The sequence below is a fragment of the Lissotriton helveticus genome, chromosome 2_1, assembly GCF_964261635.1.
Source record: "Lissotriton helveticus chromosome 2_1, aLisHel1.1, whole genome shotgun sequence".
Lineage (NCBI taxonomy): Eukaryota > Metazoa > Chordata > Amphibia > Caudata > Salamandridae > Lissotriton > Lissotriton helveticus.
Window position 1 is genome coordinate 1,334,209,349 of NC_136059.1, and position 26,495 is coordinate 1,334,235,843.

General features: G+C 46.7%; 1 protein-coding gene across 4 annotated transcripts in view; it reads right to left on the reverse strand.

Moving 5' to 3' along the window:
* Positions 1-26,495, reverse strand: part of UBA6 (ubiquitin like modifier activating enzyme 6) — a 1,111,768-nt gene that overhangs the window by 745,531 nt on the left and 339,742 nt on the right. For all 4 annotated transcript variants that reach the window (XM_078676253.1, XM_078676254.1, XM_078676252.1 and 1 more), the window contains exon 11: positions 10,941-11,003. In XM_078676253.1, coding sequence (XP_078532379.1) covers positions 10,941-11,003 — 63 coding nt within the window. The remainder of the gene's footprint in view (positions 1-10,940; positions 11,004-26,495) is intronic.

Consider the following 26,495-nt stretch of genomic DNA (forward strand, 5'->3'; position numbering starts at 1 on the left):
ATGCCTCGTAGTTTAGTTAGCGTTCTTTAGCACTCGTTGAGCACCGTCAATCAATTAGCTATTCGTGTAATGTTTATCAGCCCCCTGCCCTGGTAATGGTTACACACAGAGGGTCTCTAGGTTGTTTTAGACTGCATGTAATTTATTGCAGGACACTGTCGTCCCGGTGTGAACCCACTCTTTCTCTGTGAGCTTTGATCGCCATACGCTTTTTTCAATCCCGCAGCAGCATGTCTATATCTCTCCCCATACTGTCGGCGAACAATTATAATATTTTTTAAAAACACCCAGGACAGTGCGTGTTTGGCTATACCGTCCATGTTATTCTTGGCACTGGACTGTTATCACAAACAGCAGAATAAAGAAGCAGGATTTAAATACAAAATAATAGATTGATTTCACATTTAAAGACAAAACAATATTTAAAAAGTTCACCTTTTTGCCCGCTTCCGCCATCTTTCTGCCTCTTGTTTTTGACCTTCTTAAGTTCGATGTCTCTATCCCGCTGTACCTCAGGTTAGTGCTGTCCTGCCCTCTTCCTGCTATTAATGTTCGCCTTCCCCCATCTGCACCAAGTCACCATAAATAGCGCACCACTACCTCAGCACTAGCACAGCACCTGGGCAGCACCCCCTGACTACCAACACAGCACTACCACAGCATCTGAGCAGCACCACCACCTCAGCACCAGCATCACTCAAAACTACCACAGCATCACCTCAGCATCACTCGGCACCACCTGAGCACCAATACAGCATTACCAATGCACCACCAAAGCATCACTCAGCACCACCTCTGCACAAGCACACCACCACCTTAGCACTACATCAATTAAACTCAGCATGACCTCAGCACCAGCGCAGCACCACTTCAGCACCAGCGCAGCACCAGCATAGCATCACCTCACTACCAGTGCAGCACTACCTTGGAATCAGTGCAGCACCACCACCTCCGCATCAGCGCAGCACCAGCACAGATTCACTCAGCATCACCTCAGCACCAGCGAATAATCTCCTCAGTATCACTCAACACCACCACAGCACCACTTCCGCATGAGCACAGCAACACCTCCGCATCAGTGCACCACCACCAGCAAAACACCAACTCTGCACCAGCGCAGCCCCATCAAAGCATCAGCACAGCACCACCTCAGCACCAATGCAGCACCACGTCAGCATCAGCGCATCACCCGCAGAGCACCAATCCTGCATCACTGTGCACCACGTCCATACAAGCACACCACCACCTCAGCACCATGTCAGTATAACTCTGCATCACCTGAGCATCAGCACAACATTCCCTCAGTACCACGACAGACAAACTGGAAGACGTATATGTTAATTCTTTTTTAACAGGGTCGTTCATTTGTACATAATGTTTACTTGGTTAAATATAAGGTAACAAACATGCTTATAACACTTTATTATAACTTTTCAACATCTGCACAACAGCCACACTGCTCTAAACACATTGGCAAGGCCAATAGCTCGGGCTAAACACTTATAAGATCCCAAAGGCAAGGCCTATTGGCTATGTCAATGCTTGTTTATCAAGTGTCTACCAAAGATCGTTGTTATAGTCTTTTTCAGACTGATGGTGATTTAATTTAATGCACAATATTGTTCAAGTGCATCCAATGATCTCTGAAGGCCAATTTGGACATTGGCAAGTTCCATTATGTCATCCCAATACTGCAGGATTTGTATTTTCAGTTTTGCCAGGCAGGGCAGGCAGATCCTTGGGACTACCAGATATCTTTCCAAATCTTTCATATACATGCTGAAGAGCAAAGGGGCTAGTATACAGCCCTGTTTTAGCCCTTTATCTTTTTTTTAAAATCTTTTTATTAATTTTAAAAAGGCAATAACAATAAGAACGTAGCAGGCGCAATGCAATCAGGTACATACAATTATCATATCGTTGAAAAATCAGGATAGTAGCAACATAAGGGCTAGCGGTGTGCGCTCCATTGATGACTAAACACAATATGGCTCCCTTGAGCTTTGGGCCGACGGGCTCTTGGACGACGCACCTGCGTGCCGGTTCTGGCATCGAGGCCTTTGACTGTTGTGTGGCGGCCTTCTCTTCCACCCCTAACGATCTTTCTCTACTGATGAGGGAAGTTATCCCGAAACCCGAGACATGTCTCGGGCGATATCCTAAAACCCGGGACATGTATCGGGTCTAGAGATTCATCAGTCCAACAAGTACCGACTTGCACCCACCTGGGTGATCCACTAAAGAACTACAAGTAGCAGAGTCTCGAGGGGCGATCCGGAGGAGGGGCTAGCGGTGTGCGCTCCATTGATGACTAAACAGTAGCGACATAAGACACAGGACGCTGAAACTCAACACTCCTAGACAATCAGGATTATGAAATTAACGGGGTTCGCCCTCTCAAAGGGTGCCGCCCCTCGGTCCCGCCGCTCACAAAATCACTCTATACTGAGATCATGAACAGGATACATTACAGTCCTTGTATGTAGAAGATACCCAAATCAAACTAACGACGCTCGCATTATCACTGTACTACTGAAAAAGGAGTCAGGATAAATATTTAGAAAATAAGAAAAGAAAAGAAAATAAATAAAAACGCAAAGCGCGCAACACCCCACCCCCCACCCTGCACCCCTGCATGTAGCTTACGCCAAACCCCAACTAGCAGTGTGCCTGTCGCCCCATTTAAACTATAATCGCCCATAATGGGAAATGGAGGAGGGCCTTTGTACAGGCTCCCGGCCTTTCCCCTCCCGCTAACTCTGAGCCTCCCCCTAAGTAAGAATATTTAACAGTTACACAATCGAGCTAAGATCGGGGGATTCATTACTCGCCTACATCGCCTCCCGGTATCAACATTATAAAGTGAGTCCCACACAGCCACCACTCGAACAAATGTCTTGAAGGATAAGCCGCTCTCAGCCCTGGCCAGTTCGATCAGGCACACAAATGTTCTCCAACCAAACAGTCTCCATCTTGAAAGAGTGAAAAGACCAGAAGTGTCCGCTTGGCTGAATACAGGAGCAAGCCGGAAACATCACGGAATCTTCAATCACGTTATCACTGGGTCCCATCCAGATCCACAGACAATCCCCCATCATCGAGCCTGCCTACAAGTCCATCAATCATTATACCCTATACACCACCAGCACAAGTTGGGTTATGCATTGTGCCTTTTTGGTCCGTCATCTTTTTCATTTCTATTATGGAATGTAATATGTTAGTGTAAATGTGACTGCATTCATGCTGCAATGACAACTTGTAATGTGTCGTGATTTTTTTCTTTTTCAATAAAGGTTTTGGAAAAAAAAAGAAATTGTACAGAGACAACTGACTGAGACAGAAAATGGAGGGACATAATCCCCCAAATAAAAAATTGAAAAAAGGGTGCCAAATAGTTAATTTTATAGCACAATGTTACAAAGAAATTGTCTAGATGTATAGAATTCACAAGATGTTTTGAACTGCACCGCTGAAATATCTCAATACTTAATTGTCTGCCAATAGAGACTGAGTATTTTTAGCAGTTTGGCCTAAAGAACGTTAGAAAACAATGAGCGAGTTATAAAGCTCAATTTCAATAGGTTGAAAAAAACTATCTTGAACTTTGGGGGGGAACTTTGTGTATTCTGCCACTTTACCTGCTGTGCTTCCTGCTGACTTTTGCTGATTCTTTGTTTCGCGAGGACCGTGACAACCTGGGTCTTTGCCCACCCGCCTCCCGCCGCCTGACCTCTTTTCCACCTCGGGGTCTGGCCGCCGAGTGGAGCGTGGTGTGAGGCCTAAAAGACCACAAGACCAGCATCCTTAGCGGCATACTCCGCGACATTTGCGCGCCAGGAGGCGCTCAAATACAGCATCACCCCGGTCGAGTGGGGGAACTTTGTGTATTCTGCCACTTTACCTGCTGTGCTTCCTGCTGACTTTTGCTGATTCTTTGTTTCGCGAGGACCGTGACAACCTGGGTCTTTGCCCACCCGCCTCCCGCCGCCTGACCTCTTTTCCACCTCGGGGTCTGGCCGCCGAGTGGAGCGTGGTGTGAGGCCTAAAAGACCACAAGACCCAGCATCCTTAGCGGCATACTCCACGACATTTGCGCGCCAGGAGGCGCTCAAATACAGCATCACCCCGGTCGAGGGGGGAAACTTTGTGTATTCTGCCACTTTACCTGCTGTGCTTCCTGCTGACTTTTGCTGATTCTTTGTTTCGCGAGGACCGTGACAACCTGGGTCTTTGCCCACCCGCCTCCCGCCGCCTGACCTCTTTTCCACCTCGGGGTCTGGCCGCCGAGTGGAGTGTGGTGTGAGGCCTAAAAGACCACAAGACCCAGCATCCTTAGCGGCATACTCCGCGACATTTGCGCGCCAGGAGGCGCTCAAATATAGCATCACCCCCGTCTCGCGAAGCCCGGGCCAAGGACGGGCCCGTTTAAGCCCGTTAAAGACCGGGTAAGACTGGACTGGGCCACCCTATTGACATTTGGGTTCAAGTCATCTCCCTTCCCTGCGATACATTAACTACTGTTGCTTTGTTGTGTCCCGGAGCTGCACATTATTCTCCCGAACTCTGTGTACCCTTACTGTTAGCATGTCGCCTAGAACTACAAGAAGCAGTAAGACATCTCATGCTGCCCAGACCATTGGCCCGATCGATCATTTTATTGCAAGGGCTAATGATGCTATTAATCAAGGTGTCCTCATATTAGAAAGGCGGGGCTCTCAAGATCTGGCTGCAGCCAAGCGTTCCTCCTTGGGACTATTGGCTGCAGCTAGAACTCCGCTGCGCCATTTAGACTCTGGCGCACCATTGGACTCCCACACCGTTCCAGGTACTGTGGATCTGTCGGTGTCTATTGATCTTTCAGCCACTCAGCTATCTCAGTCTCCCACACCCCAATCCCCCTTATCACTCGAGAGAACTCCGACTCTCTTTACAAATCCGAGTGGGGAGGACTCCCATACCCGGGGTCTTAGGGAGGGTGCTATACCGAAGAAAAGTAAAGGGAAAAAAGGGAAAAAGAACATGCCCCAGAAAACCAATTCCCGGGCTCATCCAGAATCTTTGATTCAACCCACCTCACAATCTTCACCGTCTAAACAAGGTATTAGCCAATCTTCGTTACCTCAGCAAGAGGCTAACTCTATAACACCAGATATTATCAATCTCTCGTCTAATATGCCTAACCTTAGCCTTAGTGGTAACGAGGAAAGAGGGCACGACCCTTGTACCCAAGATATCCATTTATTGGATAGACTAGAGGTACTAATTAAGTTACACATGCAACCTATCGTGCTATCCTTGTCCAAAATAGAAAAATCCTTAGAAATGCTAATTTCAGAATCCAAAACTAAGAAGAGCTCAATTCTTACTCTTCCCGTGGCTCAAACACTCAACCCCAAACCTACCAAAATAGGGACAACAACTATTCTTCAAGCACCTAAATCTACAACTACTACTGTAGTAGTTCACCAAAAACCATCAAACACGGCCGTGCAGCAAACGAAATCAACTACTGCCGCGAAAAAGGGCCCTGTTACACCATCAGTCCCAGTCTCACCTCCAGCCCTAGTCCCTACTCGTACTTTAATTTATGCCCCTAATTTAGCAAAATCTCCAGCAATTAAAAATGCCGCCTACAACACTAATCGGAAAGGCGGTCGCTCTTTCCACCTCCCCCCAGAAGCCACCCCGTTTGTTGTCATCATGACCGGGATTCCTGAGTTAAACCCAAACTCAGAGGAACCAGGCTGGTCCTTAAAAAATAAAGTGTTACACTGGCTATCAGCTAACAGGCCCCTTCCCCCCTACTCTAATAACAGAGTCACAACGGTCCGTAGGGTCCCTTGGGTAGGCAAAGAGTTCAAAACAATTCACGGGGACTGTGTTATTATTAATTTTGAAGATCCACAAACAGTTGAACATATTTGCTCCTGGGGTTCCCAACCAACACAAGACGGAATAGGCACCAAACGATTGTCTTTCTTTTATCCTCCAGTAACCGCTTTGCGTCAGGTCCAGAATGGAACTGGACCCAGGTAGGAAATTGGAACAGAAGACCTGATTGGCTAGACTGGGCAGGGCAAGGGGGTAGAGACACCGCGCCATCCTTTGGCTGGAGGGGTGTTCCTACGTATAACAGATATGACTGCCTGGAGATGGTGGATTGACCACCATCTGTTAATATCCAGGATAACGTGAATTCCCTTTCCTCTGGACTATTACCATTTACCTCACCAAAACCTTCATTACCTCTGACTCTACCTCCTAGTTCCTTGTCGTTGCCTCATATTGAAGACACAATTGTATTAGCAGAATTACACCTTCAATTGTGTTTTGAAGCCCAGCCTGCCCCTGTCACTGAAGACAATCATATTTCTTCACACATTCCACTCCAATCAGGAAGTTCAGTCGTTAACACCTTAACTTCCCTTACTCTGTTACTATCTGTATTATACTGGAATGTAGCAGGTCTTCGTTCTAAGATCGTTCTTAAATCATGGTTGGACTTCGTATATACCCACCAGATAATTTGTCTACAGGAGACCTGGACAACTGACCCAATACATCTACAAGGTTACAAAACATTTCATACCCCAGCAAGTACTACTACTCATGGTAGACCTAAGGGAGGTTTAGCAGTGTACATCTCCAATAATCTGGATGTAAAGAATATCACTGTTCTCCATACCACTTTGAATTACCAAATTATAATGGTTATTTTTAATAACTGTACGTCATACTGTTTTATTAATTTTTATAATAACCTATCCCCTGTAGACTGTGTGAAAATTGTATCTGACATTTCCCACCTTACAAATGAGCAACGAATCAAGCAACCATCATCTGCCTGTAACGTAATATGGGGGGGGATTTCAATGTCCCACTGTGCGCTAATCACAAGAAAGGCATTTGCGGGCTTCTGGATGAAGAAGATTGTCCATTGACTCATTTTTCGCATTCCAAATTAGGTGACTCTCTTAATGACAGTCTCATCTCATTAGAACTGATGTACGCAAATGATCTCGTAGACCCCCCTGCAGACTTCAGACCCACTTTCCACGGTAGGGGTTTTTCAACTACTATAGACTTTATTTTATGTTCTTATACTTTAAAGGGCAAACTTCTTAAGTTTACCACTGGCTCAGAGATCTCAGGTGACCACTTTCCGAATAGTATCGTCCTTAAGATAACCATGGATGATCTCCACTCAAATAGGAAGAGTTTACTGACCCAGAAATCTTTGGCCATGGATAGAACCAATGGATTTTCAGTGAAATGGTCCAAGATTGATCCCACAATAGTTACCAGTAAGGTTATATCCAAGGCACTTCCCTGGATAAACACCTGCCTGGCGGATGAATCCCCACCTGAGCTGATCATATCTAGTTTTCAGGAGATTCTAAATATTATACAGGCCGAGTTACTCCGTCATCATAAACCGGGTAATCAGACTTCTCCAAGATGGTTCAACTCGGCCAGTCGTAAAGCACTATCTGCCTTAAAAAAGGCAATACACAATCCTGTTAGAGATAAAAATGAAATAGCCAAACTTAGATTAGAGTACAAACAGGCTCAAAATAACTGTAAAATGGATCAAAAGAAAAAATTATGGGCCCAATTACACGCGAGCTGCCAAAGTAAGGACAGCTCCCAGTTTTGGCGTGTAGCCAAATCTCCTTTCTTGGCTGATGTAAATCCACACCAGCACTTGGATGTGGCTGTGACTGCAGACGAATGGGTGACCCACTTTTCAAAGATCTTCAGTGGTTCTCCTTCAACCTGCACCACACAGGCCAAGATGACAGCTGATCCTCCCAGGACACAGGTATACCCAATAGACCTCCACTTCAGCCTAAGTGAGATCATACAAGCTTTATCTTCTTCAAAAAACGGAAAGGCTCCTGGCCCTGACGGAGTCCCCCTTGACATCTTTGTTACCAACATAGACCTGTGGTCCCCCATCGTCACCCAGGTGATGGCGGCGGTATCAAAAATTGGCTTATTAGACTCCTGGTCCTCCTCCATACTCCTTCCAATTTTTAAAAAGGGTGATCGAAACAATCCAGCCTGCTACAGGCCTATTTCCCTCCTGGATTCCATGGGGAAGGTCGCGGGACGCCTGATCCTGGAACGCCTCCAGGATTGGGCGTCAGAGAACAATATCATGACCGACCTTCAGTACGGTTTCCAGGAGGGGCTTGGTACTGTTGAACAGGCTCTAAATTTAACCCTTTTAATAGGCAAGTATGTGGGGGCAAAAGAGGGTAACCTATACCTGGTCTACGTCGACCTTAGCGCGGCGTTTGACTGCGTGATACATGCCAGGTTGTGGTCCATCCTAGAAGAACTGGGTGTTGATCCCTCACTCATCAAGTTTTTACGTGAGCTTTACTCTGACGCCACGGCCTGTGTAAGATATGGGATAGGCGGAGAACTCTCACCCTTATTCCCAATTACAAGAGGAGTCAGGCAGGGCTCAATCAATCAATCAATCGGATCATTTGTATAGCGCACTACTCACCCGGAGGGTCTCAAGGCGCTGGGGGGAGGGGGTCCGCTACTGCTCGAACAGCCAGGTCTTGAGCTGCTTCCTGAAGGCGAGGTGGTCTTGGGTCAGGCGGAGGTGGGTCGGAAGGGAGTTCCAAGTCTTGGCGGCGAGGTAGGAGAAGGACCTTCCTCCTGTGGTGGCTCTTCGGATGCGGCGGACGGCGGCGAGGGCGTGGCTGGTCGATCGAAGCTGGCGTTTGGGAGCGTAGAAGTTGAGGCGGCTGTGTCCTGGCTCCCTTCTTGTTTAACTTATATACTAACGGGCTGGAAACAGCCATGTTAGTAAGGAACCAGGACCTACCTACTATTAGCCATCGCCCTATCCCAGCATTACTTTATGCTGACGACTCCGTCATACTAGCTAGAACACTAGTTCAGCTACAAAAACAAGTGGATAAATATTGCCAGTTTATGCTCTCTCTGGGGTTAAAAGTGAACAAAAGCAAAACCTTCGTTATGTATACAGGACCCAAGGTAAAGAATCCTAAACCTCTTTATATTGAGCAAGTCAGATTAGAACGAGCTAGGGAATACCCTTATTTAGGTATTTTAATCGATGACCAATTGTCTTGGAAAAGAGCGATGGCAAGCAGGAAGCTGCTCTATCAGAGAGCGACCTCGGCGCTTGTCTCCTTTTCTAGGAAGTTGGGCAAACCTGCCCCATCTGAGTTGCTAAAAATATATCACGCTAAATGCCACAGCATAGCAACATATGGCGCAGGTGTCTGGGGATATGTACCCACAGACGAATTGCAAAAAGTCCAAAATGGCTTCTTAAAATACCTATTGGCACTCCCACATAGTGCTCCAATTTACGGATGCCATATCGAGCTTGGCATCGACTATCTTTCTGATAACATCAAATGTCAGCCAATTTTCTTATGGCACCGTATCTGGAACAAGCCACAATGCCACCTAACACGCTCCTTGATCTCTGACTGCTTAAATATGGTGTGCTGGAAGAAAATTCCATGGTTAATGTATGTTTTTAATTTTCTAGAGGACCTGAACCGCACACAATACTTCACTGAGCCTTCCACATTGGTTGATATTAGCAGAAGTGCTTTGAAAAACCTATGTCTTAACCATCTAAGGGAATTACGTCTCTCTCGTGAAGTAACTAAGCAAACAAATGTGCAAGTATTGATGGTCCAAGTTTCCGCTGGTATCCAGCCTTACCTTACCTTTTACCTATCCAATTATGAAAAATATTTACTAACAAGGTTTCGTTTTAATTTATTTTTTCGCCTTGTCACTTTCCCCACTGTGTTAAACTGGTCCCATGATTTAAACAAATGCCCGTGTGACCAAGACTCTCCCCAATCGACTATTCATCTTATCTTGTTTTGTCGATACTATGAGCAGGCGCGCAAGCGTTGGATTATTCCACTCTTGCGCCAAATGGGGTTGAGGACCTGTCGCCCAGCATTTCTGGCACTTCAGCTGTTAGATTCACAATACGTGGCAAAGAACGTTGCCTTTTTTCTGAAATCATGTTTAATGACTCGTAGTAAAATAGGGCTAATGTCTCACTAAATTTATGCTTATCCGAATTAAATTGTATATAGATTTTATGTAAAGTCTTTTTATTTGCTATTGCATAATGTAATAAGGTGATTTTATATAACTGTACTTTAATTGTATGATGTACTTTTTATGATTATCTAAAAGTTAATCGAATAAAAGTTTTCGAATGATTTAGATATGTAATTTCATACAGCCTTTCATTCGTTTCCCTCATGTTGAAAGAAGTAGATTGAGAAAATTAAAACAAACATAACTCACAATTAACATACTTTAATCTGCAGCGCGTTCCTCTAGGTTAGATGGATACTACATTCTTTGGCTCACACAGTAGAGCTACAGAACACTGTTGTTACATGTTCATGTTTTAGGAGCAGATATGTACATGGATAATCTGATAATAACAAGCTATCAATATAAATCATGAATTAGCTCCATACGAGTTATGAAATGGCCATCAAAGAAAGAGCTCTCTGACCGTGACTCCAGACGCTGTCCAGGAGCAACAATAAAGAGGGCACATTTTTCTGCATGGAACCAAAGATCTGTCATACCATCATTATTTCACCTGCACATTTCTTTTCTTTCCCCCATTCATCTTGTTTCTCAGTCACCCCCCACTGCAGTGTTCAGCTAATGTAACTAATTCCTTTAATCAAATATGGACAAGAGACAGAACCAATCATCTATACAATACAAAGAAAAAAACAAAATTTGTATTTTTGGGGGGGGGGATGTAATAGCCATCTGACACTGGGGAGAAGCTATCAGAAGTAAACAGGAATTCATTGACGAATAAACATTTTGTCAGATGTTTTCAATAACACTTGGCCAGCTTTTCAAACAATAAATACAAATCTGGTTTCCCATACCTCAGGCTTACTGAAATCAGCAACAAGGTAATTTGGGTTTTTTAATTGTTGTTCCAGAGTTTCCTGTGGAAAAAGACAATAACTTGGGTCAAACAAGCATTGTATATATCATCTTGCTAAAGAGTTCCATGTTAGTGAGGCAAGAAATGCATGTCACTTCTAAAAGGCTGTTTACTAACCCCATTTGTTTGTTTTTTTAACCACTTGGCTGCTAAGGTACATCCCCCTCTTCCCATTGACTTTCCATTGAAATCAATGGAAACTCCATGACGAGTTACCCTTGTCATTAGCACTGAAGGGGTTAAAAGACGGTTTACTAACCAAACCTTGTCAGCAAAAGTGGTTTTGCTATTTCTCTGCATAAGGCTTATGTCTTACATAATAGCAAACTACGAACTTTTAGTGACAACTTTTACACCGCAGGAAATGTTGACTTTAGCTGATACAAGTAGGTTGTGCGGCTTCTAAAGAAAGGCCTGACTTCAAGTTCTGCAGTCCAAACAATAATTTAAAGAAAAACGAAAACATGACTTACTTCTCTTCATAATTCTTCACCATGATAATCTTCCACACACTTATACCATGGATACAAATTTGGGGCAGCTGGGAAAGTCCCTAAACTTTTCCAGTGGTTTCAAAAATCATTGTTGCAGCAAGCTCAACCAATACCCAAGACAGAAGTGATCTGAGAAAACTGTGAGAAGCATTCTGAGGCCTGGCAACGAAATAGTTACTTACCAGTAGGAGTAGTTTACCAGCTTGAAGAATATTTTGGATTCACACTCTGGATTATCCAGCCACCTAGGTGAATTGTCCCATGTAGTCTATTTTCTCTTTCCTTAAATCCTAGGACCAGTTAGTGCAATGCCCCTCCCTTGTGTGAATTCAGACGTATGCTACGGAAACCCTTTGATGTAGTTCCCATCTTCAGATTCTTTTTTCCTTTTCATTGGCCACTTTGATATGTCTGTTTCCTCTGCTGGAGGTGGGTGAGATGCATATGAATCCAGAAAATTCTGCAAAACTACCCCTACCAGTAAAGCCACGATTTATTTTTGCAGCATCAATCTTTTCTGGATTCATATGCTGTGCATAGATTACATAGCGGTCCTGTTCTCTGGGAGGCTGGGTTCTCTGAAGTGTGTGTTTGGAAAAAACTGATTTAGAAACTCTTTGTCCCACTTGTGCCTTCTTGTTGACTTGGATGTCCACACAGAAGTGTTTTGTGAAAGTGTGTATTAAAGACCATGTGACTACTTACTGCACAGATACCGCCCAGTGTCACACTTCCTAAGAAGGTTAGTGTTGCTCCCTTTTTCCTTGTCGAGTGTGCTTGTTTTCTTTCCTTGAGTATAACTCCTTTTGTCTTGTAGCAGTATTGGACTGTATGGACTATCCATATTGTAGACAGGAGCACTCTTGCTTGCATGGGTGAAAGATACAAAAAATTGTTCTTAACGTCTTATAGTCTTTGTTCTTTGCAGATAGTACATAATGCTGGTCTTACAAACACGGTCTACAGAGCTTTCTCTGCCAGTGTCCTTAAATGTTAAAAAAAGGCTGGTAAGTGGGTGGACTGTTTACATGGAATCATGATACCACCCTTGGTATGAACCTTGGGTTTGTCCTAAATGAACAAGTTACTTACCTATGGTAACGCATTATCTGGTAGACTATCTTGATGCAGATTCCTTACCTTTGAATTTCCCAGGCGTCAGGCTGGATCCGGAGACTTTTGCATACCCCTTGCGCTTGACGCCAGATGGCTCCATTCGGCTCCACGTGACGTTGTCAGCGTCGGTTATGACGTAGTAGTGACTATATAGGTGCCACCCAGGTGCGCAGACGTCAGTACTTTTTGGTTTTTCCATGCCAGAAGAGCAGAGCCACAAAGTAATTGACGTTGTCGTGTGCAAAACTAGGGCCCTGAAAGGGGGAAACAACCCTAGTCGTACAAAATCAGTCCACAAGCAGAGAGGCATTGGTGGGCCTGTAAGGAATCTGCAGCTAGATAGAATCTCTACCATATAAGGCATTACCGAAGGTAAGTAACTTGTTCATCTAACAGAGACTTCTAGCTGCAGATACCTTACCTTTGAATTAGATACCCGAGCCATACCATCCCGGCGGTGGGTTGCGGACTTGCATCGTAAACTAAGAAGTCCGGCAAAATGCCGGTCCCGGAGTACCAGACCATCAAGTCAGTAATGCTTTGCGAACATGTGCAACGAAGTTCACATCACTGCCTGACAAATGTCTTAGACTGGGACACCTCGAGCACGGCTGTAGTCGCAGCCTTCCCCATCGTGGCATGGGCCCTTAATCCCTCAGCGGGCTGCTTCTTCACCAAGGCATAACAGATCTTGATGCAGAGAACGACCCACAGAGAAATGGTCCTTCTCTGCACTGCCTTTCCCTTCTTTACTCCCACGTACCCACAAAGAGTTGATCGCCCACCCAGAACTCTTTTGTGTGGTCAAGATAGAACGACAACGCTCTTTTTGGGTCCAGCCGGTGGAGGCGCTCCTCTTCCTTAGTGGGATGCGGGGGAGCAGAGTGATGGCCTGACCCAGATGGAATGGGGTCACAACCTTTGGCAAAAAGGATGCCCTGGTGCAAAGCACCACCTTGTTCAGAAAGGACATAAGATAGGGAGGCGAGCAAGATAAAGCCTGCAACTCACTCACCCTCCGGGCAGATGTAATCACCACTAAGAAGACTGTTTTGAAGGTCAACAGCCGGAAGGGACAATTGTGCAAAGGCTCAAAAGGAGCACACATTAGATAGGTAAGTACCAAATTAATGTCCCACTGTGGCATAACAAAGGTTGTGGGTGAAAACAAGTGAGCCAGCCCTTTTAGAAATCTATTTACAATAGGAGACTTAAAGAGAGAGGGCTGGTCTGGCAGCCGCAAAAAAGCAGACCGAGCAGAAAGGTAACCCTTGAGAGTACCCAAGGCAGGGCCATGCTGGGAAGGGGTTAGAATGAATAAAAAAACAGAAGAAAGAGAAGCAGAAAGAGGGTCAATGGACCACTGTGTACAGTATAATACACATTTCTGCCATTGGCAGGCGTATACCGTTTTGGTGGAGGGCCACCTGGCTGCCAGAAAAACATTACAGATTTCGGGAGGAAGGTCAAAAGCTATCAACTGTTGCCACTCAAATCTCCATGCATTGAGGTGCAGAGTTGACAGGTTCGGGTGCAGAACCCTCCTCTGCTGTTGCGACAGAAGATCCTCCCGAAGGTGCAGCCTGATCGAAGAATTGATACTCATTCTCAGAAGCTCTGGATACCAGACTATCCTCGCCCAGTCCGGCTCCACAAGAAAGACTTGGGCACGGTCGCTCCTGATTTTCTTCAGAACCCTGGGCAGGAGTGGTATGGGCAGAAAGGTGTACAACTGGCATGAGCTCCACTTGCGACAAAAAGCATCACCGAGCAATAGCCGCCTTGGAAACTCCAGCGCGCAGTACCACTGACACTGCGCTTTCTCTTCGGAGGCGAAGAAATCTAACCAAGGTTCTCCCCAATGCTGAAAGAGACCTTGCGCCACCTCCGACTGGAGACGCCACTCACGATCCGCTAGGCATCGACGGCTGAGTTTGTCCACCCTGGTGTTCAGAGAACCTCGCAGGTGTTGAACCACCAGGGTTATGCCCTGCTGTTCCAGCCATGTCAAGAGATGCAGGGCATCTTGACAGAGTGTCCACGACCCCACCCCGCCCTGCTTGTTGCAGTACCACATGGTGGTGGCGTTGTCCGTGAAGATCTGCACTAACCTCCCCTTGACAGAGGGAAGAAATGCCTTCAATGCCAATCGAATTGCTCAGAGCTCCAACAAATTTATGTGGAGCCCCATCTCCGCCGGAGACCAGTGTCCCCTGATCTCCACCTCTCCCAGATGGTTTCCCCCTCCCAAAAGTGATGCATCTGTCACGACTGTGAGATCTGGCTGGGGAAGAGAGAGGAGTCTGTCTTTGACCCAATTGCCGTTCGTTAACCACCACTACATATCTTTCGCAGTTCCTTCCGAGATCTGAACCACGTCGGTGAGATTTCCCCGATGCTGTGCCCATTGGAACTTCAAGTCCCACTGCAGAGTCTGCATATGCCCATTTATAGAGAACCCAAGCAAATGCAGAAGGTCTGCCATAGTCTGAAGGTGGGAGAAGAGAGCCTGGGGCGAGGACACCTTCTACAGCAAGTCTTCGAGGTAGGGGAAGACTGACACCCCTAACCTACGCAGATGAGCTGCAATCACCACCGTCACCTTGGTGAACATCTGAGGGCACTGGTAAGGCCGAAGGGGAGTACGGTAAACTGAAAGTACCACGCGGCCTACCTTGAACCGCAGGTCCAACACTACCATCCAGTCTTCCTGGTCTATGGCAGACAAGACCTGAGCCAGAGTGAATTTTCCCTTTTTGAGGAAGAGATTGGCGGTCCGAAGATCTAAAATGGGCAGTAGCCCCTTGTTCTTCTTTAAAACAGAAAGTAGCTGGAATAACAACCACTGCCTACTTCTGAAACTGGGACCCTTTCTATAGCTCCCTTGGACAAGAGAGTTGTAACTTCCTCTTGGAGCAACTTTAAATGATCCTCCGTCAGCCGTTCTTGATTTGGCAGAATAGGTGTAGGAAAAGAAAGAAAATGTAGGATATAGTCCTCCTGGACGATCTGCAAGACCCACTTGTCCGATGTTATGGATCTCCAGTGGGGGAGATGATGACAAATTCTCCCACCAATTGGAGTAATGTGGTCCTGCAGAATCAGCCTAGGATTGCTTGGAGGCTGCAGCTGCTGGGACAGTGTGGTCAGTGTGGTCAGCGTGGTCAGCGACTACTGGCCTCAATTCCGAGATTGGAATCCACTGCGTCCTCATCCTCGCACAGCTTGGGCAGTTTGTGCAGGGCAGTGGCTGGGATATCACTGACAAGGCTGTAAACTCTTTCCGCTGCCACGAGTTTCTGACCAGGCTCCATCGAAGGGCATGTCTATCAAATTGGCTTGAACATCTCCCAAGAAGCCAGTTGTACGAAGCCAAGCGTAGCGCCTCAAGGCCACCGTAGTTGAAATCGATCTGCCCATCAAATTGGTCACATCTAGGCTACACCGTATTGTGAATTTTGTTGCATCTCTCCCATCCTTGACAGCTTGGGAGAGCACAGCCCGGGCCTCCTCTGGGACTTGTGGCAGCACTTGCGCAACCATCTCCCAAAGGCAATGGGAGAGACAGCCCAATAAGCATCCTGTGTTCGCCAACCGCAATACCAGGCTGGAGAAAGAAAACAACTCCTTTCCGAATGAATCCAGCATCTTATATTCCCTATCCAAACTCTCTCGGGTGGGGTGTTGGCTGAGGAATTTTGGGCGATAGCGGCGTGCAATCGTCCTATTCACAGCAAACGGTGTGCTAGGTTTGGACCATGTTCCTAGAAGGACGTCTGTAAGTGCCTCATTAAAGGACAACAGTGGTTCGGACGTGGAAGCCCCATGTTGAAGCACCTCAGTCAGGAGATTAGTCCTGACCTGCACCGAGGGCAGCATCAGTCCAAGGACCTCAGCTGCCCTCGCAACCAGCATGGCATAGGATGCCCCTTCTCCATAGCCCCTGTTGGTGGAGAGAGCATTCCAGTACCTGGAAAAGTATCCAGTCCACTGGCCTCCCCAAGTTCCCCAAACCAGTCCACATTTTCTGAGACTTCCTGGGTTTAAAGAGGGTCCCCAGACCCCTCCCATTCATCTCTTGAGCCTAGCATATCCTCAAAGTGCTCAGGTGACAACCGGCTCTGTGTTGTAGGGGATGAGGCTGGGGCTTGCACCATCGACGGGCATCGGTGACGTCGCAGGCATGACTCGCGTCGGACCTGATCCGGGATCGGATCCTTGGGACCCCACTGACGTCATGGCCGGAGATGACGGCGTTGAACCCAACGGGGCCCCTTCTGACTCCGCGGGACTCGAAGACTCACCAGAGGGGTCGTTCCACTCAAATACGCAGCGCATGACCTCCTAAAACTCTTTTATTTTGAGCAGGAATAGCTCAAGCTCCCGGAAAGGGGAGGGAAGACGTGAAGTCGACTCTGGCTCCGCAGAACTGAGCCTAGAGCGTCGGTACTCCTTACCTCTATTGACGACGGATATCAGTTGAGGTGAAGACGAAGTCCGCTGGAACCTCTTTTTATGCCTCTTCGAGGACCACGAATGGGAGGAAGAGGACTTAGGGCTCCGTGAGCGGTCCTGCAACCTCTTCTTCTTCTATTGGGACCGTGACCTCCTCGGAGTCTCGCTTGACGGTGTCGACTGCCGGGCCGCGAGTAACTTCTTCGGCAGCTCCCTCAAGGTCTTCAAAGGCATTGCCTGACAGTCCGAACACGACTTTGTAATGTGGTTGCGCATGAGACACCACAGACATACGCTGGTATCTTTTAAAAACCACATATACTTTCTTGTTTAGACAATTATATTGGGGGGGAAAAAGGATTATAAGATAAGAACAATGTGCATGCCCAAGAATTGAACATTGAAATGTATTTACTGTTTAAACAAGAGAGTATATGTGGTTTTTAAAAGATTATGAGATGTGCACAATTTGTGTACTGTTTTTGAACTAATCTATATTTTTCTATGTTTAAAAAAAGCATATGAATATTAAAGCAAAAAAAGAAAAAGTAATAAATCAGATGTATAAATAATTTTGTGCTGTAGATATTTATATCATGAGTATGTGTAATTTCTGTTAGTCTAGAATGAACATGTCGCCCTAAGATAAAACACACTGTGCCCGGTGTCTTTACATTTCCCTAGTAGTTAATTCCCCGTTAGGGCTGTATCCTAAATTTGGGGGCCCCGTCCTTTTCCCAAAAAAGCATATATAGGCACTGCCTGATGCCTGGAAAATTCAAAGGTAAGGATTCTGCAGCTAGTAGTCTCTACCAGATACCACTTTGTCCTAGGTTGTTGTATGGTAAGTGCTTGGAGAACTTGCCAACCCTCCTTAGTGATTTGATGGTGATTAGGAATACTGCCTTTATGGTTAGGAATTTTAGGCGTGCGTTCTGCATTGGTTCAAAGAGTGATGTCATCAGTTGTGTCAGTGCCAAATTGAGGTTCCAAGTTGGCATGGGCGCAGTCCCTGGCAGTGATACTGTTTTTGCCGCCTCTAGGAAATGCTTTACTATTGGTGTGGTGAGAAACTTCTCCCTATCAATCCTCTTCTGTATGCTACGATGGCTGTTAAGTGGACCTTCAGCGATGTGTAGAAGAGACCTTTGTCTAGAAGGAAAATGAGGTATCTGATCACTGTGGCATCTTGTGATCAATCATGTAGAGCCCTCGTTACACCAGTGTAATATTTCTTCCATTTGCTGCTGTAACATTTCCTTCTTGTCAGTCGTATTGCTTTTTAAGTATTTCTATAGATCTTAGGAGTAGGTTAAGATGGCCAAACTCTACATCCTTAGGAGCCATGCTGCTAGACTAAGGGTTGCCCGTTCCAGATGACATATTTGACTTTCTTGTATTACCACCATATCTTGATGTATTGGGAGTTTTATGAATTATCCCGAGAGATCTCCATTAGATATGAAAACCATGTCTGTCTGGCCCCTTGCGGTGCTATCAGCATTAGGGTGCAGAGTTCCTCTTTGAACCGGTTTAAAACATCTGGTATCACTGGAACAGGTATGAAAATCACAGGCAAAAGTCCCTGACCAATTTATCAAAAGGGCATTCACGATTGACCTTGGGTGGGGTAATCTGGATACAAAGCTGTAGCATTTCACATATCCTGTTTCCTATTGCCCATTTCCATATTTCTTGGACTAGTCTTTTTAAAGTATCTTACTTTCTTCCCTCCTTGTTTGTTGAGGCAGAACATTACTGTTGTGTTGTCCATTTGCGTGAGTACTATTCTTCCCCTCAGCTGTTTTCGGAAGGCCTTTGGTGCTAGAAACACTGTCTTCAGTCACAATATGTTTAGTTTACAAGTTGTACTGCTTCTGTGGGGTTCCTTAGTCCTCTGCTGCTTAGGCTGAGTATGGTTACACCTCATCCTTTGTTAGATGTGACTATTGTGATTGTCATTGAGGGAATTAGTGACTTAAATGAAATCCCCACTGTGATGTTCTCTAGGTTGCACCACTGCATCTCGTCCTGAACCTGGTCTGTAACAACCACTAGATCGTTCTAACTCCTGGTTGCTTGTGATCCGTTTTGTTGAAGCAACTCCTGCAGTGGTCTCATATGTAGTCTCGCATGTGGTTTTATGGGGATGCATGAGGGAATCATGCCCATTATCTTTGCCAAAGTCCCCACTTTGCTCTATCTCTGCTTTGACTTGCTTGCTCACTAGGAAGGACCATATCGTCTGTGAATTTAGGGTGGCAACCAGAATATTCGTCTGCCTTTCTGGTGTAGATGATTTTTTTTTAAGTTGATGGAAAAACTCAGGTTGTGTAATGTCTTAATGACCCTGCTTGTGTTGTTCTTGCAGTGCTAACACATTTTTACCTTCGCTAGATAGTCATCCAGATATTGGTACACATGTATCCCGTTTCGTTTGAGGTATGCTGCTTCTACAGCAAGACATTTGATAAACACTCAAGGTGCCCATTGTATTCTGAATGATAGAACGTTGAACTGGTGGTGTTTCTTGTCCACCACAAATCTGAGGAACTTTCTGTGCGATCTGTTCATTGTATCTGTAGGTATGTGTGTGCGTCTTTAAGATCCAAGTAGTCTCTTTTCCCTATAAGTGGGACGACCTCAAGAAGGGGTGTCATTTTGAGCTTTTATGTTTTGCTTGACAAACTGAGTATTTTTAGATCCAGTATTGGTCTTAGTGTGTTTTCTGGCTTTGGCACAAGGAACTAAATGGAGTAAGCCCCCTGGTCTCTTTCTCTTGGTGGCACAAGTTCTACAGCACCTTTGCTCAACAGGGCCTTTACCCCCTATTGTAGGTTGTGTTGTTCCTTCCTCTTTCATCCTTCTTTCTTAGGTAGTATACGGAGAGGAGTGTTTATCCATTCTATGAATAACCACGTCTTATTCTATTTAGGATCCATTTGTCGTAAGTGACTTTTACACCTTCCTATAGGACTCTCAAATCATTTCTCCTACTGGTGACTTCTCCTTGTGCTTCATCTCAGTCGACCTCTTGACTGGACAATCCCAATTCTTAAAGGACTCCTGTTTTTTCTGTGGGCCGGCCATGGTGCCCTGAATTCAGTTTACCCGCAAATTCCTCCAAACTGTGATCCTTCGAAAAAAAAGGATTGACCACTTCGTGCTTGTCCTTCTGCACATGCTTGTGATGGCACTTTTGGCAGAGTCTAAATGGGGTATTCTCCTTACCCCTTTCTAATTCTTTGACCTATGAGGTCTCATTGTGCATTAGCATCTCACCTCCTTGTGTTTTTTCCGGTGATATTCAATGCTTTCTCCAAATCCAGTGATTATTTGTTGTGATCCCTGTGAGAAGTTGGCCTGGTATATGATGTTCACTATTCTAGTGAGCACCTTGCACCAGTCCAAACAACCCTTATGGTGATGGTTGTCAAGTCAACCTTATAGACCAGCTATCCTAGAGGTAGCATGGACAAAGCAGTCTTAGGCTAAAACTTCAGAGAGCATGTGAAGTAAGCTGTTTTATCATATGTAACACCTTTAATACCAAATGAAAGGACACCACACAGGTTATATATAAAATATATATTGTTCACCAAGTTGCCACCAGCTTTTACCAAAGCACTCGACATTGCTCTGCCATCCAGCCTTCCTTTCACAAGCATGCCTTCCTGCTTCACATAACTTGATTTGCCTGACGCGTTTCAGGGTCAAAGACCCCGTCTTCAGAGGCTGCAAAAATGACACTCGGAGATCTCTTTACTTTTCATTTCCGGCGCTTTAATTAACAAGCCCCCCAGTGGGCGTTGGCTCAGTGCATCGTCAGACTGGTGATTGATGGGACTTGTAGGCCATAAAGTGAAGATTTAATTGTTTCTTTCAGTAAGTCCAAGTATACATTTAATATTATGCTTTAAAAGTACCTTAGTAGGCTGTGTCACACTCGGCATGCTGAATTAATGTGGAGCGCTGTGCCATGTAATCCAAAATCTTTTTTAGACTCAGGCCTCGCACTGCTGCATACAGTTTTTCTTCCAGCAGGCGATGGTGCTTTGGTCACAACAGGGCTGTCGTGCAGAAATTGTTCACCAAGTTGCCACCAGCTTTTACCAAAGCACTCGACATTGCTCTGCCATCCAGCCTTCCTTTCACAAGCATGCCTTCCTGCTTCACATAACTTGGTTTGCCTGACGCGTTTCAGGGTCAAAGACCCCGTCTTCAGAGGCTGCAAAAATGACACTCGGAGATCTCTTTACTTTTCATATATATGTATTTATTACTAACACAACCCACTGAACTCTTTATGAGGTCAGAGGCACAAGCACATAACAAGATACTAAAATAGTGGTATAGGAACCACGTCACGAACACAGGATAGGCCTAGGGCATAGGGAATAGCTGTGGCTACGCTGTACTAACGAGAGTTAGGGAGCAGGAGGCCAACGGGAAGCGTGTGCAGTGTCTATACACACACACGCGAGTTACCATAGAGTTATAATGTGAACGAAAGAATTGGAAACTAGTTATTTTAGGACACTTCCGGATGGACTAGGAGAAAGCTACTTAAAACTAGGACACTAGGATAGTCAATACCCACAGGAGCACCGAAGTACTCGCGTTACCTCATCCACAGGAGCCGGGTGCATAGGTGTCAAAGTGTGTCGGGTTTCGTCGCTGATTCCAATGGAAACCTGTAATAAGATGCTGCAGGCGACCAGGACAGAAGTGTCCGGGTGGATCCAAGGGCGGATCGAGGATGAAGAGTACCTGAAAGCAGAGAGGACAGAGTCTGGGTCACTAGCCAATGACCAGGAAGGAACCAGGAAGGAACCAGGGGATGTCGCGAAGCAATCAGGTGATGTCGTGAAGCTTGACTCTGCAGTCACGTGGACCAGGAGGCGTCGACGACGACCAGGAGCTGGATACGGACTGTCCCACAAAGGATCTCGCTGTTGGCGGCGTCGGCTTCCGGATTGGAGTCAACAGGCCTTGGCAAATGCAACCCACGCAGGAATCGAATATTCGCTTCGGGTTAGACCAGCAAGGTCTATGGGGCTTCTCCTTTGCAGGGAAGCAGGGGCCCACCTGGAGCAACCAGGCAGGCGGTTCAGATTCGAAGGTTCGTCGTCACAGAGGTCACTAGCCAATGGGGAAGTAACCGGACAGACGCGTCAAGCAGGAAAATGCAGAAAGGCCCCACGCAGAACTCGTGGAGTGTGGAGGGCTGATCTTCGGAGCAGATGATGCCAGGGGCTGGGGCTTCTCAATCCCCAATTCACAACTTCGAGGGTGCCTCAGAAGCTGCACAAGTATCAAGGAGCAGGTTTTTCAAGATGGCCGGTCCCACGTCTCTCGTCGCCTCCACAGGTCTCAGCTTTGCAGGGACTGTGGATCGGGGTCAAAGAAGTCTGAAAGTCTGGCTCTTGTCGGACTCTGTGCTCGGGCTCCGGTGGGAGCGTCGACAAAGTAAACCGCAGATTGCTGGATGGTGTCAGTAGAATGTCGAAGGTCCAGAGTTTCGTTACAAATTTCAGTTCAGGATAAATCTCAAGTCTCTTGACTCAGCTCCTACCTATATACTAATCTGAGGGGCTGGTAGGTCCCTCCTATGGGTAGGACCAGGGAAGGGGGTGGTTACACCCCTTTCCCTTTCCCCAGTTTCGCGCCAGAGCTGGGGCTGGAGTGCCCCAGTAACTGGTTTGAACCGGGCTATGCATGGGACACCTTTTGTGCCCCAGGCAGTGTCTCATTTCATTCAGCCCTCCCTGCTCCAATACACTATGGCCTGTCTGGGGATGTGCTAGCACCTCCCAAGACAGGAAACCTTTAGTCCAAGCCTCCCTCGCTGGAAGGACTCCCAGCAGCAGGAGGTCAGACTTGTGTCTGTGGCAGCAGCATCCATTTTGTGATGCTGAGGCTCTGGTTAACTTTAACCAGGAGTAACAGGAACAACATGTCTTCTCCCTCTAGAAGGGGGGAATGCTACCCCCGTCGCCAGAACTGGCGAGGGGGTAGTATTCCAAAGCGTACGGCACCTTACACAACATGTTTTGATAAAGCCAAACCAGAGTTAGCATTTAACCGCGAGGATTATAATGCACTTAAGAGTATATGGTATGGCTATATCATAGAACAGCTATAAGGACATGGTTTCGAAAGATGCAGACAGGCTCAGCTCATGCTAGAGCCTCATCACACATAAAACCAGGCACTCTGCCTTCAGGATTGTTAAGGCCTGCCATAGGAGTGACTTATTGGTGCATATGTGTCAATATATAATGGTAGGTATAGGAATACTATACCTAAGCAAGGGGTGATTACACGACCTTGCCCCAGCTGAGTGATCAGCCAGTTGTGTCAGTTTGGATGGCCAGCCAGGGGTGGCATAAGATATGCTGCAGCCCCTGGTAGGCCTTGTATGCACCTATGCCCTGGGTACCTATGGTACACTATACAGGGGCTCATAAGGTGACCCAACATCCAATTAGGTATGTACCTAAAGTACATGGAGTCCATTTTACAGTGAGAGCAGATAGCCTGGGGCCCTGATTAGCAGGATCCCAGGCCAACTAAGTCGAAAACCAGCTAAAAACTAGGGAAAAAATCTGGGGTAACCATAGTCAGGTATCCACCTTCCTACACAACCCCCCCCCCCCCCCCCCCCAAACGAAAGGAGATAAGGCTATCCTTGACCAGGTACGCCTATATTGCCTAAGTGGCCATACAAGGAAGTAGCTGCACCAGTATGGTTACCCCCTGTCTTATGGCCCACTAAGCAATCCCTCACCCTAGGGGTATCAGAGGGTCTCCACCATAGGGAATCTCTACCTGTGGTGTGTTTTGGCAAAGTAAAAGGCTGGTGTTGAGATGGGAGTACTGAAGTGAGGCTCCACTGATGTAGGGCTCAGCTTCCTCCAATCACTATCCACCATATAGGCCTTTCTTTCCATGACTGAGTTGCACTGTGCTCTCAGGGTCAACCTGACCCTGCGCCGGGATACTCTGAGTAGCTGTGCGCTTTAGAAATGCAGTGTAACATAACATAACATAACATAACCTCTGGCTGCCTATAGCTAGAGGCTGGGTCCCTGTTGTTGGCTTTCTGGAGGGACAGGTCAGGTTTGGGGCCTTTGGGTCCCAGATTTGGCTGTGCCAAACAGAGTCCATCTGGGGGAGGTTCCTACCTAAGGGCAAGGAAGATCCCTCAGGAGTTTTTGGAATTTTCACCTTGCTAGGGCTGCTAGCTTTGGTGCCCCTAATCTGCTGATGGGGGGGGTTCCCGTGGACAGAGGGCCCTTTGGGGTCCACTGGCCTCCCTGACCTCTACAGCCCTGGGCTGACTGAGGCAGGGTAGAGAGGGGCAGGTTACCTGCTCCAGGCTGGGTCCCACCTTGGAAGGGTCCACTGACATCAGGGGCTCTGCCAGGCTAGGCCTGACTACCTCTGGGGCAGTTCCTTCACAAGGGGTAGGGTCAGTTCCCTGAGGAGGCTGACTCTCGCCTAATGTCTGGTGGGAAGGAGACTTTTCTTCCTCCCCATACTCTCTGTCTGAGTGGAGTGATCTATAGTTTCAGGTTTAACAACACTAAAATCTGTTTGAGTTTGGGCTGTGACCATCACAGCCCCACAACCTTTTCAGGAAAGGGCTCTGTTTGTGTGTGGGCTGTGACCTTCACAGCCCTGCCAACCTTTTCAGGGAAGTCTGCTTGAGCTTGGGCTGTGACCATCAAAGCCCTTCCAACCTCTTTAGGAAGGAATTCTGCTTGAGCTGGGGCTGTAGCCATCACAGCCCCACTAACCTTTTCTGGAAGGCCTATCATTTTGGAATGGGTTTCTTGTTCTACCCCAGCCCAGGCTGAGATCTCTAGATCATTTCCCAGTAGACAATCTGCAGGCACGTTTGTAGACACTGACACTCTCTTTGGGCCAGTGACACATCTCCAGCTGAGATTTACTACTGCCATGGGATGATCTTTCTGCACTCCATCAATGTTGGTCACCTGATAGGTGAACCCAGGTAAAAGTTGTCCTGAGGGGACTACACTGTCAGTCACCATAGTGATGCTAGCCTTGTGTCTCTGTAGGCTTCAACTTTCTGGCCATTGATGATGGGCTCCTGTCTGTACTTGTCCAAAGTGTTGGGACAAGCGGAAAAGTTGGCAAACCCCATGCCATCCTCACAGACTAGAGTTTCTTTGTTAGGGGACCTGGTTAGGCCAGAGTCCACCTGAGTTCCCCAAGTATACCCAGCCACATTTTTGGGGGCACTCCCACCACCTCGGAGATTACTACTAATAGTAACAGGAGGTCTGGGAGTATTACTTGGTGGAATGTTTTCCTTATTGTTGGCCTTTGGGCAACTACTGTCAGTCTTCCAGTGGCCAGGCGGTTTACAGACATGGCAATAAGGTTTATTTTGGGTAGAGGAAGTGTTTTGGGACCCACCCCCACCATTGGAGTTTTGGGGCCCTGTGGAGGATTTGTCTTTTTTTTTAGTCACAGGTGTGGAGGATTTGTCTTTTGATTTATCCCCACCTTTCTCTTGAGGCTTGGTAGAATCTTTCTTCTGGTCACCACCCTGATTTTTAGGCCTTATCCTGGTTCTGACCCATTTGTCTGCCCTCTTACCCAATTCTTGTGGAGAGGTCAGATCTGAGTCCACCAGGTGCTGGTGTAGAAGCTGGTTCTGACAATTATTAAGGATCTGCTCCCTCATAATCAAATTATACAATCCTGTAAAGTCCTGTACTTTGCTGCCCAATAACCAGCCCTCCAGAGCCTTAGTAGCACAATCTACAAAATCAGTCCAGTCCTGAGTCTGTGTCTTCTGGGTATCCCTGAACAATAACCTATATTGCTCAGTGGTTAAGCCAAACCCATCAATTAGAGCGCTCTTCAGTGCTGAGTAGTTTTTAGCATCCTCATCACTAACTGTGAGGAGCTTATCTCTGCCTTTTTCTGGAAAGGAGAGCCATGAGATTGCTGCCCACTGACTTTGGGGTACCTGCTGTACTTTGCAAGCCCTCTCCAAAGCAGTAATCCACTTGTGGATATCATCCCCAACTTTGTAGGGTGGGACAATCTTGCTTAGGTTTCTAGTATCATAGTACCTATCTTTATCCTTAGGGATATTGCTGCCACCAGTGGAATCTAATCCACACAAATTTTGCTCTCTGGCAAGGGCAAGTTTCTCCTTGGCGGGGGCAGTTTCCTCCCTCTGGATCCTCAGATGGACTTCCTTCATTCTTGCCTGATGTTCTCTCCTCTGGGTTGAAGTCATTCCCCTCTGAGCAGAGCCATTAGAGTGCCTAGAAGCATTAGAGTGGAGAGAGTCCCTGGAGTGGGACCTTCTCCTCCTATACCTCTGGTCAAGTCCACTTAGAGGCCTGTATGGGGCTAGCCCATCTGCAGCCCCATGTAGCCTT